This window comes from Mauremys reevesii, linkage group 7 (assembly GCF_016161935.1).
Source record: "Mauremys reevesii isolate NIE-2019 linkage group 7, ASM1616193v1, whole genome shotgun sequence".
Lineage (NCBI taxonomy): Eukaryota > Metazoa > Chordata > Testudines > Geoemydidae > Mauremys > Mauremys reevesii.
In genome coordinates, this window is record NC_052629.1 from 69198374 (window position 1) to 69217722 (window position 19349).

General features: G+C 46.7%; 1 protein-coding gene across 1 annotated transcript in view; it reads right to left on the reverse strand.

Moving 5' to 3' along the window:
• TLL2 (tolloid like 2) overlaps nt 1-19349 on the reverse strand; it is a 202912-nt gene that overhangs the window by 77667 nt on the left and 105896 nt on the right. Inside the window, exon 3 of the mRNA XM_039482452.1 lies at nt 2290-2367. Coding sequence (XP_039338386.1) covers nt 2290-2367 — 78 coding nt within the window. The remainder of the gene's footprint in view (nt 1-2289; nt 2368-19349) is intronic.

Genomic DNA, 19349 nt, shown 5'->3' on the forward strand with positions numbered 1-19349 from the left:
AGTCCACAGGCAGCGGCATGCAGCATTCAGATGGCTGCATGGTGCGGAAAGGGGAGAGAGGGCCCCATGGACACCTTCTCCCAGCCACCGTCTCGCGGCATCCTTGGCCTACCATAAGGCTTAGTGAATACGCACATGGACAATTACCACCATTCAAGCTAAGCTAGTTGCCTTTTTCCTCACTCTCCAGCCCAAGCCTGCAGTTTGTGGCATATGAGGAGCTCCACGGGACAGATTCTATGGCTGTGCTCTTGTGTCAGCTGGGAGACCACAGGGAGAGCAGCTGTAGGTGCTTTCCCCTCCCTGGAGATCCCAATGCACCTTGCTGGGGCAGCCCCAGGCTCAGACCCCATTGGCAGCTCCTAGTCCTTTCCCTGCTGGCAGCTCTGAGATTCTGCTCTGTCCTCGTCTATTTGTGGCAAGGCCCTAGAGAAGGCTGCCTTTCCTTCTCAACAACTGTCTCGACAATGTCCCAACTCATCCAGCAGAGAGCTGGAGCTGCTTGTGGAAGTGGAAGCAAGTAAGGCAGCATTGTGCGACCAGCAAGGACTACACAGTTTGTGGCTTTAAGCAATGGTCCTCATATCTAGCCATCAATGTGAAGGGAAGTTCTCTCTGAGCCCAGGACATAGAATCATAGAATATTAGGGCTGGAAGAGACCTCAGGAGGTCATCTAGTCCAATCCCCTGCTCAAAGCGGGACCAACACCAACTAAATCATTCTAGCCAGGGCTTTGTCAAGCCGGGCCTTAAAAACCCCTAAGGATGGAGATTCCACCACCTCCCCAGGTAACCCATTCCAGTGCTTTACCACCCTCCTAGTGAAATAGTGTTTCCTAATATCCAACCTAGACCTTCCACATGCCACAAAGAATGAAGACAGAGGCTAAAAATGAGAGAAGTCCTATCTTTTTCCTAATGGCAGTGGCTGTTCTTATTCAGAGAGTTGTTGGCCCCAGAAAGGAAAAGCTCTATGTGACTTTGAAAGCTTGTCTCTCTCACCAACAGAAACTGGTCCAATAAAATACAGTATCTCACCCACCTTGTCTCTCTAATATCCGGGGACCAACATGGCTACGACAACACTGCAAATTCTAGTCTGGACAGTTATAGGAGTCCATCTCCCTAAAGTGTCAGAGGGGTAGCCATGTTAGTCTGGATCTGTAAAAAGCAACAAAGAGTCCTGTGGCACCTTAAAGACTAATATCTTTTAACATCTCCCTAAAGTTCCTGCTGCAGTCTCAACTGAGTATAGCTTCCTTCTTTACTTCCTGTCTTGAAATGAGTGAGTAAGTGTCACTGTGAGCTGTTAGCTGCCATAGCCACCCCAGAAGTGGCAGCATTTCAGAGGTGGGGTGAAGAGATTCCTCATATGCTGACTGTAGCTCATGAAGTGCTTTGGGATAAGAGGAGCTATTAAATGGTCCCTGCTGCTTGTGTACACACACTGTATGTTCTAGCCTCACGTGTCTAGATATGGACAGTTTGTCAGAAAGGTTGAGCTCAGTTTTAAACATGAGTATCTACACCGGTGCATTTCAAATGGGAAGTGGGTGGAAATACCAGTAACACTACGCAGCCTTCTGGATAACAAGGCCCTACACAATATCCATGAACTGCTCTTCCTTGAGTTAGTGAATTTAATCCCGAGGCCAGATGGCAAACACTGGGTAGATCAGCAGGAGCTATTCTGAAGCTACATGGTCCAGGGGACCAAGCACTGGACTAGAAACCAGGTGCTCCTAAATTCTAAACCATGGACTTGGTATGTGGCCCCGGATGTTGCTCAAGCTCTCTGCCTCAGTTTCTCCACTTGTAAAGTGGGAAGAATGATTTGTAAATGCAAAGCATGTAGCACCTGTAGGAATTACACCAGCCCCAGGGACTGATGTCCTGTATTTATCCACAAATCAGGTACAGTCTAGGCAGTGGTAGCTCCCTCTTTTTGCTCTCATTAGTGTTTGAACTCTGACCTAGGGAGGGAACCAGTCACTGACACCGCTCCTGCAAGCGAGAAGGCTCATATCCCTGCTTCACAACATAGTGCATGTCCCCAGTTAGCTTAGCTTTTGGAGAGGGGCAAAGAGTCTCACAAGCACCCACCCAGCCAGTGCATCCTATACTGGACCAAACCCACCCCTGATGAACCTCCACCCAGGTCCGAGGTGTGTCAGGGATACAGCTGGTCTGGTCAGTGAAAGCACACGTACACAGGACAAAACATTCTTTTACAGTGGATAAAAAAGGAAATAAAAGATACCCAAAGGTCTGGGCGGGGCACCACATTACCCTTTTTAACTTTTTTGCTACTACGACTGGTTGCCGTGGTGTTCTGGCTGGGCCCGGCAGACTGCTCTCCTAGGCCACCTGTAAAGAGAGGGGAGAGAGAGAGCCCATTGTGAGCAGGCAGGGAGAGCAGACGCACCAAAAGGACAACACCACACATCAAATTCTCAGTGCGATCCCTGGAAGGGGACCTGCCATGGGGATGAAAAGTGATCGCTCTCCTTCCAGGTGTGGGACCTGGTGGGTAGCGCACAGGACTGGGGCTCATGAGCGCTGGGTTCTGCTCCCGGCTCTGCCATTAGCCTACTCTGTGATCATGGGCAAGTGACATCACCTCTCTACACCCCAGTTTGTAATGGGGAGACTTACTGTCTTTGTAATGTGATGTGTGAATGGAAAGCGCTATTTCAGAGCCAGACATTCATTATAGTGGCTATTAAGTACAACAATAAAAGGCACTGGCATGATAAAGAAACAAGCCACTTATCATCCCTGGTCACTCAATGAATTGATTTCTACCTAAGATAGATCTGCCCCCACTTGAAAACAATAATCCTTCTAGGTGTTATTACAATACTGAATATAAAGAACTGCACAATCCCACTTTATTTCTTGCAGTTCAGTCAGGACCAAATTCCCGTCTACTTCCAATACTTGCAAATCCCACAAAGTCTCACAACCATTGAGGGGGGAGAGATAGCTCAGTGGTTTGAGCATTGGCCTACTAAACCCAGGGTTGTGAGTTCAATCCTTGAGGAGGCCACTTAAGGATCTGAGACAAAAATTGGTCCTGCTAGTGAAGGCAGGGGGCTGGACTTGATGACCTTTCAAGGTCCCTTCCAGTTCTAGGAGATTGGTGTATCTCCAATTATTACCTTTATTTTATTACCTAACCAGAGGAGAGGTTGTCCCTTAGCTCAGACACAAACTACATTGGTCAGTTTCACTGTTTTTTTCCATTAGCCCAACATCACTGCCTGGCTTTCCTGCACTAGATCAGCATTGGTGCTACTAAATAAATAAATAAAAATAATAATTGGAGATATACCAGTCTCCTAGAACTGGAAGGGACCTTGAAAGGTCATCAAGTCCAGCCCCCTGCCTTCACTAGCAGGACCAATTTTTGCCCCAGATCCCTAAGTGGCCCCCTTAAGGATTGAACTCACAACCCTGAGTTTAGCAGGCTAATGCTCAAACCATTGAGCTAGCCCTCCCCCCTCAGCATACTGGCCTCAGAATGCTGCAGGGGAATGTCTGAAGTGCCCTTTTATGCTAGAAAGTGACACAAAATACTTGCATTGTGGGACTGCATGCTTCTGTCTCAAAGGACTCCAGAATGAAACTGCTCAGTTTACAAGCTAAAGCCAGCCCTGCAAACTCAGCTGGCGCTCCAAGAGCCAAGCTGAGATCTTCCCCACTCATGTGATAGTGCCAGTAATTAAGGTTTCAGATTGTGTCCACAGTGACACCTGTGCAACCCCAGTGCCTTCAGACTGGGTTCGCAGTGACGCTAGGTGTAACTGGATTAGAACTTGGTAAACAATTTGGCTGATAATGCATGAGAAGGAACAGAATCCAGCTCCTGCTTTCTACTGCCTGTGCTGGTTCAACAGGGCTAAAAGATAAAACGCAGTAAAAACGTGTCACCAAAGTATTGTTCTGAATACGCACAGGCAGGTGCTCTCTTGTAAAGAGGTGTCATTTTTATATAAGCAATTTTCAGAACTGTCCCTGTATAGCCCCCAAATTGTGTCCTATTTCATAACTAAACTTTTCTAGTCACAGTACACTTTGTAACTCGCCTCTCTTCCCCATCTGACCGGGAGGCCGAAGCTATTAGTCCACCTCCCTTTAAGAGGCCACTTCTGGGCTTATTTCAGGCAAAGCATGGTAGATAATTACACGTCAGCAAAACCAACAAAACCAGAGCTAAATAAGGCAAATGCCTGAAATGTCAAAACGGGTTAAAAGCAGAGGAATTCGTTCAATGTGTTTTGATCTTTTTTACCTTCTTAAAACAGACCCAAAAATGTTGAGTGCTTAATGATCTTTGGTGCCCAACATTAGACCCATTAAAGTGGCCTGATTTTTCAGAGGGTAGGTGTCAGAGGGTGGCTTGTCTCAAGTTGAGTACCCCAAAAATCATTATGTACTCTTGAGAAATTTTGGCCTAAGTGTTGATCTGAGTTTCCAAATGTGGGACCAGGACATTCTAGTAAGACCCTCCACATTTGAAAATAGGCCTTTTTGTCATGGAGGGCACAGTGCTACTTAGATTGTCAGATCTTTTGGGGCAGAGGCTGTCTTTTGTTTTGTGTCTGTACAGTGCCTAGCGCAATGGGTCCCGGGCTGTGACTGAGGATACAGAAATACAGATATATAATAATAATGCTGGCTCCATTTATATAGCACACACCCTGGCCTCCCAATGTTACAGAGGTTCCAATCTACAGCTCAGAGATGCCAAATCCATCCATCCTCCCTCTGGCTGTACCATAGGGCAGTGAAAGCTCCTGTGACAGCTAAAGACTGAGGGATATTCCCAGTGTCCTATCTGTCCCTTGGTATAAGCGTGAGTACTGGGTAGTACCAGCAGCTTGGAGAGCACATGGGAACAGAGAGAGAATGCTCATGGGACGGGTGGGAAGACTCCAAAAGGAAATCCAAGAGGAGAACAGCAGAACACGGATCCTGGACTTCAGAAAGACAAACTGACTCCCGCAGGGAACTGATGGGCAGGATCACCTGGGAGGCTAATATGAGGGGGAAAGGACTCCAGGAAAGCTGGCTGTATTTTAAAGAAGCTTTATTGAGGGTGCAGGAACAAACCATCCCAATGTGCAGAAAGAATAGCAAATATGGCAGGCAACCAGCTTGGCTTAACAGAGAAATCTTCAGTGAGCTTAAACACAAAAAGGAAGCTTACAAGAAGTGGAAACTTGGACAGATGACTAGGGAGGAGTATAAAAATATTGCTTGAGCATGCAGGGGTGTAATCAGGAAGGCCAAATCAGAATTGGAGTTGCAGCTAGCATGGGATGTGAGGAGTAACAAGAATGGTTTCTACATGTATATTAGCAACAAGAAGGTGGTCAGGGAAAGTGTGGGACCCTTACTGAATGGGGGAGGCAACCTAGTGACAGATGATGTAGAAAAAGCTGAAGTACTCAATGCTTTTTTTGCCTCTGTCTTCACATACAAGGTCAGCTCCCAAACTGCTGCACTAGGCAGCACAGTATGGGGAGGAGGTGAGCAGCCCTCATTGGTGAAAGAACAGGTTAAGGACTATTTAGAAAAGCTGGACATGCACAAATCCATGGGGCCGGATTCAATGCATCCGAGGGTGCTGAGGGAGTTGGCTGATGTGACTGCAGATCCATTGGCCACTATCTTTGAAAACTCGTGGCTATCAGGGGAGGACCCAGACAATTAGAAAAAGGCAAATATAGTGCCTATCTTTAAAAAAGGGAAGGAGGAGAATCTGGGGAACTACAATCCCTCAATCCCTGGAAAAATCATGGAGCAGGTCCTTAAGGAATCCATTTTGAAGCACTTGGAGGAGAGGAAGGTGATCAGGAAAAGTCAACATGGATTCACCAAGGGCAAGTCATGCCTGACCAACCAGATTGCCTTCTATGATGAGATTACTGGTTCTGTGGATATGGGGAAAGTGGTGGATATGATATACCTTGACTTTAGCAAAGCATTTGATATGGTTTCCCACAGTATTCTTGCCAGCAAGTTAAAGAAGTATGGATTGGATGAATGGATTATAAGATGGATAGAAAGCCAGCTAGATCGTTAGGCTCAACCAGTAGTGATCAACGGCTCAATGTCTAGTTGGCAGCTGGTATCAAGCGGTTGGTCCTGGGGCTGGTTTTGTTTAACATCTTCATTAATGATCTGGATGATGGGATGGATTGCACCCTCAGCAAGTTCGTGGATGACACTAAGCTGGAGGGAGTGATAGGGTCCAGAGTGACCTAGACAAATTGGGGGATTGGGCCAGAAGAAATCTGATGAGGTTCAACAAGGACAAGTGCAGAGTCCTGCACTTAGGACGGAAGAATCCCACACACTGCTACAGGCTGAGGACCAACTGGCTAAGTGGCAGTTCAGCAGAAAAGGACCTGGGGATTACAGTGGACAAGAAGCTGGATATGAGTCAACAGTGTTCCCTTGTTGCCAAGCAAGCTAACGGCATATTGGACTGCATTAGTAGGAGCACTGCCAGCAGATTGAGGGAAGTGATTATTCCCCTCTATTCAGCACTGGTGAAGCCACACCTGGAGTATTGCGTCCAGTTTTGGGCCCCTCCACTCCAGAAAGGATGTGGACAAATTGGAGAGAATCCAGCAGAGGGCAATGAAAATAATTGGGGGCTGGGGCACATGACTTACGAGGAGAGGCTGAGGGAACTGGGCTTGTTAGTCTGCGGAAGAGAAGAGTGAGGGAGAACTTGATAGCAGCCTTCGACTACCTGAAGGGGGGTTCCAAAGAGGATAGAGCTCGGCTGTTCTCAATGGTGACAGATGACAGAACAAGAAGCAATGGTCTCAAGTTGCAGTGGGGTAGGTCTAGATTGGATATTAGGAAAAACTAATTCACTAGGAGGGTGGTGAAGCACTGGAATGGGTTACCTAGGGAGGTGGTGGAATCTCCATCCTTAGGGGTTTTTAAGGTCTGGCTTGAGAAAGCCCTGGCTAGAATGATTTAGTTGGGGTTGGTCCTGCTTTGAGCAGTGGGTTGGACTAGATGACATCCTGAGGTCTCTTCCAACCCTAATCTTCTATGGTTCTATGAAAGAGGGATAGGAGAACTGCAGGGAAGGAAAGAAGCATGGAGAACAGGCAGTGACATAGCTACAATGGTGCAGTCATGCCAGGGGCCCACAAGGTTATGAGGGCCCAACCAGCAGAGGCCGCTCCATCTATAGGCAGACTAGACAGCTGCATAGGGTGGCAAATTTTTGAGGGGTTGCAGATTTCGGGACCTCTCCCCAGTCACTCCATGGGCAGCAGTGGGGTATGAGGCTGATGGGGCTGCCTGGGAGAGGGGATGGCCACCAACCAAGGAGCAGGAAGGTCCCCCAGCTGGGTTGCTGGGGAAGCAGTCCCTCCCGAGCTGCTCCCTGTCCCTGGCATGGGTAAAATTGCAGTCACAACTCAGGCCTGCTCCTAACAGCTCCGCCAGGTCTTCTGCTCCCCACACAGGCCCCAGCCACTACCCTGGATTTCACAGAGGCCTACACTTCAACAGCAAGGAGCTTCAATAGCAAGGGGCACTTAGCCTATGCTTCCACCAGAGCACTCTAGCGTCTTGTTAAGCCATGGAGAACGGGGTGAGTCAGATAAGTGACCCAAAGAACACACATCACACTAGTGCAGCCATCTCTTATGCAGGTTTATCCCCATTCCCCAGCAGCAGAGCATGAGCAGCGAACACCAGAAAGCACAGAGGAAAAGACACAGCGCTTAGAAACATAGGCAGTAAACCACAAACTGGTTCAATTTAGGAATGCAATGTGGTACGACAGCAAAAAAAAGGCCTATGTGATTTTTGGGCTCCAGACAGACACTGAGCTCCCTCACAGGTGGCTTTGGCATTGTGTCCAGTTCTGGGCACCTCATTACCAGAAGGTTATTGACAAATATGTGGGAGTTCAGAGGAGAGAAACAAGTAAATCTATCTAGCACTCTGATCATTTATTAAGAAAAATTAAAGCAGATTGGTACAGCTTGACTGAGAGATGAGCAGGGAAGGGTTTGATCTGCAAACATCTGAAGAGTGTAAAGACCAAGAGAGGGGAGGAATCTTACATTCATGTCATACAAACAGAAAAGTTAGATAAGAATATAAAATACTCTTGCTCGAAGATTGCAGCATAACACAACTTTATTTCTTAGAATTCAGAACCCTACCACACTAATAACCCAAAACCAGAACGAGACAAAGCAGGCTGCTCCCTAAAACACAGGCACAACTACTCCACCTTAGTTTAGGTTGCCTTTCTGCAGTTGACTCAGCTAGACCCAGATCACATGCTTCCCTACAGAGCCCCTAGCCTGCCAGCAGGACTAGGTAACCCCTTACTACTTAAAGTAATAGCTTGTAATTTCTAACACCATTTTACATACACCACCAAATCTATTATTTGTATTACGGTAGCTCCTAAGGCTCCCTGTGCAAACATAATGAGACACAACCCCTTACCCAGTCAACACACAATCTAAATAAACACAACAAAGAGTGGGGAAGAGGATGTAACATTGAAACAGAGCAATGGTTTGCAAATGCCATATGTGGCACCATTTTTATTTTTGCAGGGGGAGCTAAATTTTATTAGATTTGATAGGAGGGTATTAGACAGACGGAGGGAGGGGGCACACTGCAGGGGCAATGGGGGGATGCTGAAAGACTAGGACAGAGGAGAAGAAGGAGGGGAGCACAGAGGGCAGGTGAAGTGAGAAGGAAGGGTTGGAGCAATTTTGTTAGTTACACATTTTTAGATGGCTTTGGATTTATATTAAGTTGTATAACTATGAACCATACTCCCAGCATGCCTTGCACGGATGTAAAGCTTTACTGTGAAAACTTATTAGCAGGTGGACTGTGCATACCCTCTGCTGTTTGAATATGCAGACTCTGTTAGGAGATATAAATATAAACAATGTGCTAGGCATGGCTGGTTATCTTTGAGATAATTGGTACCAGTGTCTTTAATTAGATAAGATGCTAGAAATAATGGGTGCCGATTATCTTTGTACCCTGAAGAACAGGCATGGAACTAAATAAAGAAAAGGGACAAAACGTATGCATTCACAAGGTGATATCTGGGGAATTTTCTATCTGTTGTACACAAATGAGGTATAAAAGAAAGATAACTTGATGTCACTTCTTGGAAGTGAAAATTCTCAATATCTGGAGAACACACCTGGAGCTTTGGGTAACACATGAATCTCTCTATTTGTGCTGATTTCTCTGTGTTTAATCAGCAGATTGTGCCAGGTTATCTGAGCTGAGTTACATCTGACATCAATAAAATAATTGACCCCTCAGCAAGCCACCTAACATCACCAGTGCCCACCAGCACCTGCTGTAGTTCTTGCTGAGACTTCTCCTCTGTCTGCTCCCACCAGCTTGAGAATTTCTCTGGATACTGGGGCTGGAATTTCTTCCCCCAACCCAACATGATTTGACATGGGCGGTACACGTCTCTTAGTGTGACCATCCTGGGCCCCATCTTTCCCTCTCCCCAATGCTGCAATATCTGAATTCACCAGGATAGGACAAAGGGGTTTGACTAGAAGCAGTGGGATGAAAAGGGGGGACACTGAACACCAGGAAAAGTTTCCTGGCAGGGAGATGCATTTTGGTGTGGAATTGTCTCCTAAGGGAAGTGGTGGAAGCTCCATCGTTTGGGACACTTACCATTCAGTTGGACAAAAGTCACTACATGTGTGAGCTAGCGTAAACCTGGATTGACAAGATGGGCTGCTTGGGACCTAATCGCTCACTTACAGCTATGATGCCCAATCCGAAAATTTCCCTTTGTTCCATTTCATCTTGCTACTTATTACATCCACTAAAATCGTCTCAACACAGCTCTTCTGACTAGCTGAATTTGACATCCTTGGGATTTCTTTCCCTCAACATAAGAATGGCCATACTGGGTCAGACCAAAGGTCCATCTAGCCCAGTGTCCTGTCTTCCAACAGTGGCCAATACCAGGTGCCTCAGAGGGAATGAACAGAACAGATAATCATCAAGTGATCCATCCCGTCTTCCACTCCCAGCTTCTGGCAAACAGAGGTTAAGGACACCATCCCTGTCCATCCTGGCTAATAGCCATTGATGGACCTATCCTCCATGAATTTATCTAGTCCTTTTTTGAACCCCGTTATAGTCTTGGCCTTCACAACATCCTCTGGCAAAGAGTTCCATAGGTTGACTGTGCGTTGTGTGAAGAAATACTTCCTTTTGTTTGTTTTAAATCTGCTGCCTATTAATTTCATTGGATGGCCCCTAGTTCTTGTGTTATGAGAAGGAGTAAATAACACTTATTTACTTTCTCCACACCAGTCATGATTTTATAGACCTCTATCATACCCCGCCCCCCCAGTCATCTCTATTCCAAGCTGAAAAGTCCCAGTCTTATTAATCTCTCCTTATACGGAAGCTACTCCATACCCCTAATCATACTATTCATTACAGAGCATCAGTCATATTTAAAGGATGTTAACTCGGAGTTCTTATGGCCTGGGGATCTTTGCTGGAGTGGAAAATAATTTTGTATTTATAAATAAAAAGCAGCTTGCTTCCAGAGTCATGAACAGATTGCTTCTTAATTGAATTTGGGAGGTGAATTATATGGTGAATTAGAAAAAAAGAACAACTCTGTTAGTGAATTGTTCCCCTAGAAGGGGGCCGAGTGGGATTGAATTGCAAATGATGGCACCAAGCATTACAGCCAGCTCCCCCTCCATCCCAGGCTGCTGACCTCTGCCGTGTTTCAGCCATCACTGGAATAGGCTTCTTTTCAGAGCTGCAATTGCATTCTTTCCCAGAGATCAGTGCAAGCCTTGGTTTCGTGTGCAAAAGAGATGTTTGAATAAACTGCTGAGCCTAATGAAATCTACAAGCTCTTTGCGTATTTTCTCTCATTGTTGCCAGTGAAAAGGGGGATGATCACACAAAGGCTAAATATGGTTGTGGTGATACACCAGATATTTTCAAACATTATTAATCTTGCCACCACAGCCACGGAACACCCACACTCCTTCCTAAACAGATGGATGGTTTTATTGACACATGCCAACTTTGGAAGACCACATGCTAGATTTTTGGGGCTCTTAGGCCTTACCTACCAACTTGGTATCTAAACACCTTCCAGAGGTTCATTAAGCAATGTGATGCCCCTTCTCTGTTCTTCTCACCAGGGGAAGATAAAACATGATTTTGGGGGCGGGGGGGAAGAGAGAGAGAGAGGTAAATTAAGGGTTTTATTAGTGAAGGTGAGGTCTAAGAAATGCACCTTTCATTTGGAACAGAAAGTGTAATGGTTCAAGGTGATTCTTGGTTCCTGTGGCAGAGAGTTCCACAGTCTCTCTTGCCAGCCCACTGAGAAGGTAAAAATGAGCTTTACCTTCGTGATGGACTATCCCATTGTGCCAGAGGAGCAGAGTTGCTGATGGCAATTATAGTTCCAGAGTATGAAGTGATCACTTACATATTTCGGCCCAGTATAATTAAGAATGCTAAAGAGGAGGATGGAGATCTTGAATCTGGCGCAATGTTCTATGGGAAGCCAGCATAGCATGTGGAGGAAAGATTTATGCTTGCAGTAACCCGTGCGTTATGTATTGGCTGTATGAGTCTCATGGCTGATTTCTCACACCTAGATAGGTTGCATTGCTGTAGTCCAACTGAGATGTAACAAAGGCATGCGTTATCAAGACCAGGTCAGCATCCACAAGGATGGGACGCAGCCTGCTAGCTAGCAGTGAGAGCTTAGCTTTGGTGAGGAGTCCAGGAGAACTCCTAGATTGCAGCCTGGCTCTACTAGCTGTGGTGTGCATCTTCAACATGTGCAGAAGGCACTACAGCTGCAATCCCTCAGTGTTGTCCTCTGCTAGACAGCTTTAAGCAGATCTTCCTAGTCCATTCTGTAGTTCTGATCTCAGCCACTCACTGGGTTAGCCAGATGGCTCTGGCATCCTTGTGTGTTGTGAAGGATACCTGGAGCTGAGTGCCAGCTGTGGTTGGTGTTTGGGCCAAAAAATCTCATTGGTTCTCCTAGTGGTTGAGTGTAGATGTTGGAAAAAAAACTGGACAGAGACCTGATCCTTGGGGAACCTGCAAATACTTCCCATCACTATGTTCTGGTTTTTTGTTTGTTTGTTTTTAAAGGAGAAGAAAAAGGAAGTTTAAAAAATTGGGGGGAGAGGGGAGTTGTAAACAACTGGTTAGAGCAAAGCCAGAAATCATGATGGTGACATTGCTCCTGTAGTGGTGGGAGGCCTGGAAAGGAGCACCTGCACAGTCTACCATAGCAGGGTTAGGAGCTGTGCTGATGGTCTCTAAGCCAATTCCCGTCAAGTCCTCCTCAGCTGAAGAAGAGCAATGAGTGACTGATACAGGACCCAAGGAAGAAGTAGAAGGACAAGGGGACACTCCCACCCCTTTTGCAGTAGCCTCTCAGAACCCAGCATCTTCTCCTTCCCCACATGAACACTGATGGTCCTTCAAAAATTGTTCCAATAGGACAGTCATGGCATTCACGAGATAAAGATGTGTTCCCTGGCTCCTCTCCTAGGCTGAGAAATCAGCCCAAAGATGTGACTGTGACTGTGTACCGACACAGCCATTTCTGAGTGGATTCGCTGTTCACAGCATCCAACATGACCGCTGGCATTCTGGGTAGATCCTGTCTACAGCAGATATGAAGCTTAATGCCCTTTATTGATCCAAGTGCTGCCTAAGTGCATATAACTGGAGCCAAGTCTTCCAATGACTGTTCTTTCTATTGATCAAGGAGATGTGATACTCATATAGCATTGCTCCCTCCCCAGCTGCACAGTCAATACAACAAGACTTCCTGGTTCAGAGTATTGGGTAACATGCCAGAGAGTTCTAGAGGACAGGGACCTCCTAGATCGATCAGTCTCCAGCATCACACAGGAAAGGAGACACTTCACTTCCCAGAGACGTGTCCAATTTCACCTGAGGCACTTTTAGCTGAGTTGCCATGGCTACCCATCTCCCCCATTCAGCAATTCAAAGAGTGACAGCACTCACCGTCTACGGTTCTGTCTGCTTTCTTGGGAGGACCCGACTAGGAGCAGCAGAAGTGCCCTAAATGTGGGGGGGGCCATAAGCACCTGAACCTTCCCTCCGAGGCCCCACCCTCGCATCACCACTTCCCTCTGAGGCCCCGACCCTATGCCGCCCCTTTAGGGTTGCCAACTTATTAGTTGCATAAAACTGAACACCCTTGTCCCGTCCCCTGCTCCGCCCCTTCTCTGAGACTCCACCCCTACTCAATCCAGCCCCCTCTCTCTTCCCCATCCTCACTCACTTTCACTGGACATGGGGAAGAGGCTGGGGTGTGGGAGGGGGTGAGGCTTTGGGGTGGGGCTCGGGGGGTTGGGGTCAGGAGTGGGGCTCCAGGCTCGGGCCAAGAGGTTTGGAATGCGGGAGCAGGCTCAGGGCTGGGGCAGAGGGTTGAGGTGCAGGAGGGGGCGCAGGCTCTGAGCGGGAGTGTGGGCTCTGGGGTGGGGGCCAGGGATGAAGCATTTGGGGTGCAAGAGGGGGCTCAGGGCTGGGGTAGGGGTTCTAGGTAGAAGTTTGGGTGAGGGAGGGGGGTTTCAACTTGGGGCAAAGGGTTGGGGTAAAGGTGGGGGTGCAGGGTCTGGGAGGGAGTTAGGGTGCAGGAGGGGGTTCCGACCTGGGGCAGAAGGTTTGGGGTGCAGGCTCCAGCCAGGCGGCGCTTACCTCAGGTGTTGCCCAGTCAGTGGTGCAGCAGGGTTAAGGCAGGCTCCCTGTCTGCCCTGGCTCCGCGCTGCTCCCGGAAGCTGCCGGCACCACATCCCTGCAGCCCCAAGGCAGAGGGGCCAGGGTGCTCTGAGTACTGCCCGCCCCCGCAGGCACTGCCTCCACAGCTCCCATTGGCCGCTGTTCCTGGCCAATGGGAGCTGCAGAACCGGCGCTGGGGGTGGGGGCAGCACATGTTGCTTCCCTGATTGCCCCTGCACCTAGGGGACAGCCATGCCAGACGCTTCCAGGGAACTGCACAGAGCCAGGGCAGGCAGGGAGCCTGCCTTAGCTCCACTGCGCCGTTGACCTGACTTTTAACGGCCCGGTCAGTGGTTCTGAGCAAAGCCGCCAGGGTCCCATTTCGACCAGGCATTCCGGTAGAAAACCAGACACCTAGCAACCTTATGCCCCTTCCCCCCCGAGGCCCTGCCCCTACACCGCTCCTTCCCTTTAAAAGTGGGGGGCCATGGGTCCCTGTCCCCACCGGACCTGTCTGAAACACCATTGTCCCAGACATAGTTAAAACACAGGGCAGTTCTGCCGTGCAGAGGTAACCATAGAAGTGTTTAGGCCTGTTACTGAATCATGCCTCAGCCTTGGACATGAGGGTTGTTTGGGAACATGCACCAAATGCAGAGATATGAACCACATTTGGAATTAAAGGACTAAGCTAGTTACCACCAGTGTTCTAAAAATCAGTTCCTCACCTAAGCATATGGGACATGGAAAATCAAAGGGAATATTAACAGGGCTATAGATTAATTTAGTAGCATCATCAATGAAAGTTTCACTGTGGATTATGCCCAACAGAGGTCCCCCCTCCCCCCGGGTACTTCTAAAGCATCCCCCTGGGGCTTCCTGATTTCCGGAAATCACTGAGGACAGACTTCACTGTAATTCATAAATCCAAAAAATCTGTGGCTTACAATACAACCAGGCCCTCTCCTCCCGGACCCCTCCAGTCCCACAGCATCTGATTCAGATGGGAAGCCCCCACTTAGCCACTGCTAACAAGTCCTGAGAAGCACCTGGCATGTTATTTTGTTGGACATGAAGTGAAGCGCTCTCAGAGTCTGCCTGTCTCCCCCATATTTTGGACTGTCCCTTAGCACACTGGTTTCCAAACATTTTACTAAGGTGACCCACCAAGTGCATTTTGTCTTTTTTTGGGGACTCACCCTTGCATATATACTGGATATCTATCTACTATTGCCAGCTAGGAGCTGTCATATAGGGCTGCAGACTGCCATTTAAAGTGGGGGGCTTCCATCCCTCTCCCCTTTCTTCCCCTCCCCTGGCCCCCAGACTCCCTGCTTGACTCCCCCAAGTCCCTGTGCTCAGTTGCCGACTGTCTGCTTGCTGGTTCCGGCTGCTTCCTGCACGCTGCTGCGGCCTGGAACCCACTCCCCACACCACTGCCTGCAGCCCTACCCCAGGGGAAGTGAGAGTGTGGGGGAGAGCCCATCCCAGGGCACTGGAGGGGTGGGGCGGGGCAGGGAGCAACATGAGGGAGAGTGACAGATGACCCACCTAGACCCTTGCCATAACCCACTGCTGGGTTGGGACCCACTCTGCAGGAAACACTGCCTTGGCATGTTACTCCATCTGCCTCTCCTGTTTGTCTGCTTCTCCCACAACCAATTTCGTGCTTCTCTCCTCTCCACACAACGCCCTTTCAGAACTGAACCATCAAGCCATTAACTCACTCCTCCCTCAGATTCCATTTCTGTCATGATTCTTCCAACAAATTAGCCAACCAATAACATCAGGGTCAACAGACAGTTGGAGACAATCAATTTGTAAGCATAATAGGGTGATAAGTAATAGCCAACATGGATTTGACAAGAACCAATCATGCCAAACCAACCTAATTTCCTTCTTTGACAGGGTCACTGGCCTAGTGAAGGGTTGGGGATGCAGGAAGCTGTAGACATAATTTATCGTATTATAGTAAGGCTTCTGACACTGCCCCACCGGACAGTCTTATAAGCAAAGCAGGGAAAGGTGGTCTAGATGAAATTACTATTAAGTGGGTGCACAGCTGGTCGAAAAAATGCACTCAAAAAGTAGTTATCAAGGGGGTTCATTGTCAAATTGGGAGGCTGTATCTGGCAGGGTCTTGCAGGGGTTGGTCCTGGGTCTGGTACTATTCAATATTTTCATTAATGACTTAGATAATGGAGTGGAGAGTATGTGTGGGAACACAGGCCCACATTAGACCTGGGCAAACTATGGTTTTCACTTGAGTTGGGATATTAGCCTGGGCAATAGGCCCTACGTATGTAACCAAAAAGAATAAGATCATGAGGAAGAAGAGTTGTTGTGTTAAACTTGTAGTGATCCTTCAAAATATCAGTGTTATCTTCCTTAAGATTTAGGCTAAAGTAATAGAGAAAGGGGGAAAAAACATGGTTGATTGGGTACCAGGTGTAGTAATTGGCTTTGTTCAACATATTATAAAAAACTGCTTTGTCTGGCCTTAGCTAGGTCCAATAATTGGCAATGACATCACTAGATTGTTAAAGTGCATACAAAAGTAAACTCTTAAAGGATTCATCACTAATACCTGCCTGGCCAAGTTGAAGCTGACCAGTATGAATCTAAATACACCTGGGTTTAGGTCTCTTTAATCAAATGCTCATCAATGTTTTGTTACTATTTGAATGCAGCAAATTGCTTATTACTGAGGCTTTTTAGATGTTTAGAGAAATTGTAGAAATATCATCCAGCCTTTAATAAAAGAATTTATGGTTAAATTTGTGTCAGTAATATCCTATAGTAATAACAATTCCAACTGTGTGCTTATAAAATCTGTGGATGACCCCAAGCTGGAAGGGGTTGCAAGCACTTTGGAGGATTTGAATTAAAAAAGACCTTGATAAACTGGGAAATTGGTCTGAAATAAATAAGCTGGAATATAATAAAGACAAGTGCAAAGTACTACATTTAAGAAGGAAATATCAAATATACAACTAAAAAATAGGGAATAACTGACTAGGTGACAGTACTGCTGAAAAGGATCTGGGGGGGTCACAGTGGATCACAAACTGACTATGAGCCAACAAAGTGACAGCTGTTTAGTCTTCAGAAAAGAAGACTGAGCAGAGGCCATGATAACAGTCTTCAAATAGGTTAAGGGCTGTTATAAAGAGGATCAGGATCATTTGTTGTCCCTGCCCACTGAAGGTAGGACAAGAAGTAATGGGCTTAATCTGCAGCAAGGGAGCTATAGGTTTGATATTAGGAAAAACTTTCTAACTCAAAAGGGAGTTAAGCTCCAGAACAGGCTTTCAAGGGAGGCTGTGGCATCCCCATCATGGGAGGTTTTTAAGAACAAGCTGGACAAAACACCTGTCAGGGATGGTCTAGGTTCACTCAGTCCTGCGTCAGCACAAGGGGATGGACTACATGAGCTCTCGAGGTTCCTTCCAGCCTGACATTTCTATGATATTTATAGAGGAGAAAGAAACAGACTGTTTAGTTATATTAACTGTTCAACCAAACAAAGCTTGGGTTTGTTCTTATTAACTGTATTATGGTAGTATCTTCAATGTGCCAGCTCTCTTCCAAGCTTATAGTCCAGCCCTGAAAGAGCTCATTCTGTCTCCCACCCCAACCTTTGCTTCTTGTCCTCTTACACAGAGCTCCTTCAGGTCTTCTTCAATTCCCATTTGTCCGCTCAGCTGCGACAATGAGGACCAATGAAGTCTTTCCACCACTTTCTGTCCTGTATCAGCTGTAATGCTGCCTGCAATGACTCAAGAGCATAAGCACCAACCTTGGGGCAGACACAAAGGAAGCAGGAAACAGGCACAAACCCCAAATTATTTGTGAGTTCTATACTTAGATTTCACCAACCAATCATCAAGTGTAAACGCCTCAGGAACTATAACAGCCTTAACATGGAATCACAGGCAGTCCTCTGGGATACTCTGACCTGTCTCACCACCCAGACCAGCTGACCTTTGTGATAGATGGCCTCTTACACCAAGCATCGCAGCAATATTCAGGTATCAGAGGGGTAGCCATGTTAGTCTGGATCTGTAAAAGCATCAAAGAGTCCTGTGGCACCTTATAGACTAACAGACGTATTGAAGCATGAGCTTTCATGGGTGAATACCCACTTCGTTGGATGCATCCACGAAAGCTCATGCTCCAATACGTCTGTCTATAAGGTGCCACAGGACTCTTTGGAACAATATTCAGCAAAAAGAACAGGAGTACTCGTGGCACTTTAGAGACTAACAAATTTATTTGAGCATAAGCTTATATTCAGGTTACTCCCAGTCCCAAAGGATCAGTCACTTACACCAGGTCAATTGTACCTTAGATCTCACACCAAAGATAACACTCATAGCCAATCCTATAATTAACTATATAAAGGTTTTTTGAAATAGGAAATCAGAGATATTTACAAGGTTAAAGCACGTAAACAGATATACAAATGAGTTACAGTCTTAAGTTTTGAAAGGTAACAAAAGCTTCTATAATAAGCAATGCTATAGATCCTTTAGGGCTAATCTCGAGCCGCTTAGCCTGGGTCTCTTGCTTATGCCTAGAAACACTTTGCCCCCTAGAGTCCAAGCTGCTAGTAATACCAAGTTCCTTCTTTTTGGAGTTTTTATCCCTCTCCTGCCATGTGCTTGGAGCTGCAAACTCAGCTGATGGGAGGTGTCTGCTTATGACTCATCTTCATAGGAAAGACAGCAGAACAACAAAAGTATTTTGTCCTCTTGTTGATGGTATGTAGGGAAATTACAGATGCAACATCCGACATCAGTTCGTCTGGTATCAACGGACCTTTCCTTTTGGGAAGGGCGTAACTCCTTCTGTTGAAGATCAGCACTTCACACTAGTTAATGTCTCTCTCCTATCTGGTGCTTTACACAGTCACAGAGGCTCACAATACAACTGCTCTAATATTACCTTACAATACGGGGACAGTTATTATAAGTGAGATTAAAGCCAGCAGCAACTCACAAGCATTCAATAATGTCTAAGCACCAGACACATTCTGATAATTCTAGTACCCATTTTAACAATACTAACGCACAGCTGACCCAGACAGACTCCAGCTGTGTTTCAACTGAGACATGGGAACCTTGGTATGAGCTGGCACCTGGACTCCCAAAGTCAAACCAGCTTCACAGCTTCATTCATCTTTAAATCTTTTTTGTTCTATGTCTTTTTTCACCATGTCTAATCCAGCGCAGCCTCAGTCTTGCCCTATTTCTAGTTTCTTGCACTCTGGTATGTACTGCCATGTACGGTATCTTTTCTGGATCCATTTTTGACATGTGTCTAAACAACTGCGGTCATCTTTCTTCAGTCTTCTGTAACAGCGTTATTTCTTGCCCTAGCTGGTTTTTATTTATTTATTTTCTGCAGAAACTCCCAGTATTCCCCTCAGCCAGTTCATTTCTGCAGTCCATATCATTAGTTTGCCATCTTTCCTCATACTCCAGCATTCCGACCTGTACAGCAGTATCTGCATGACAACTCTCATATATGCTAATTTCCATTATCAA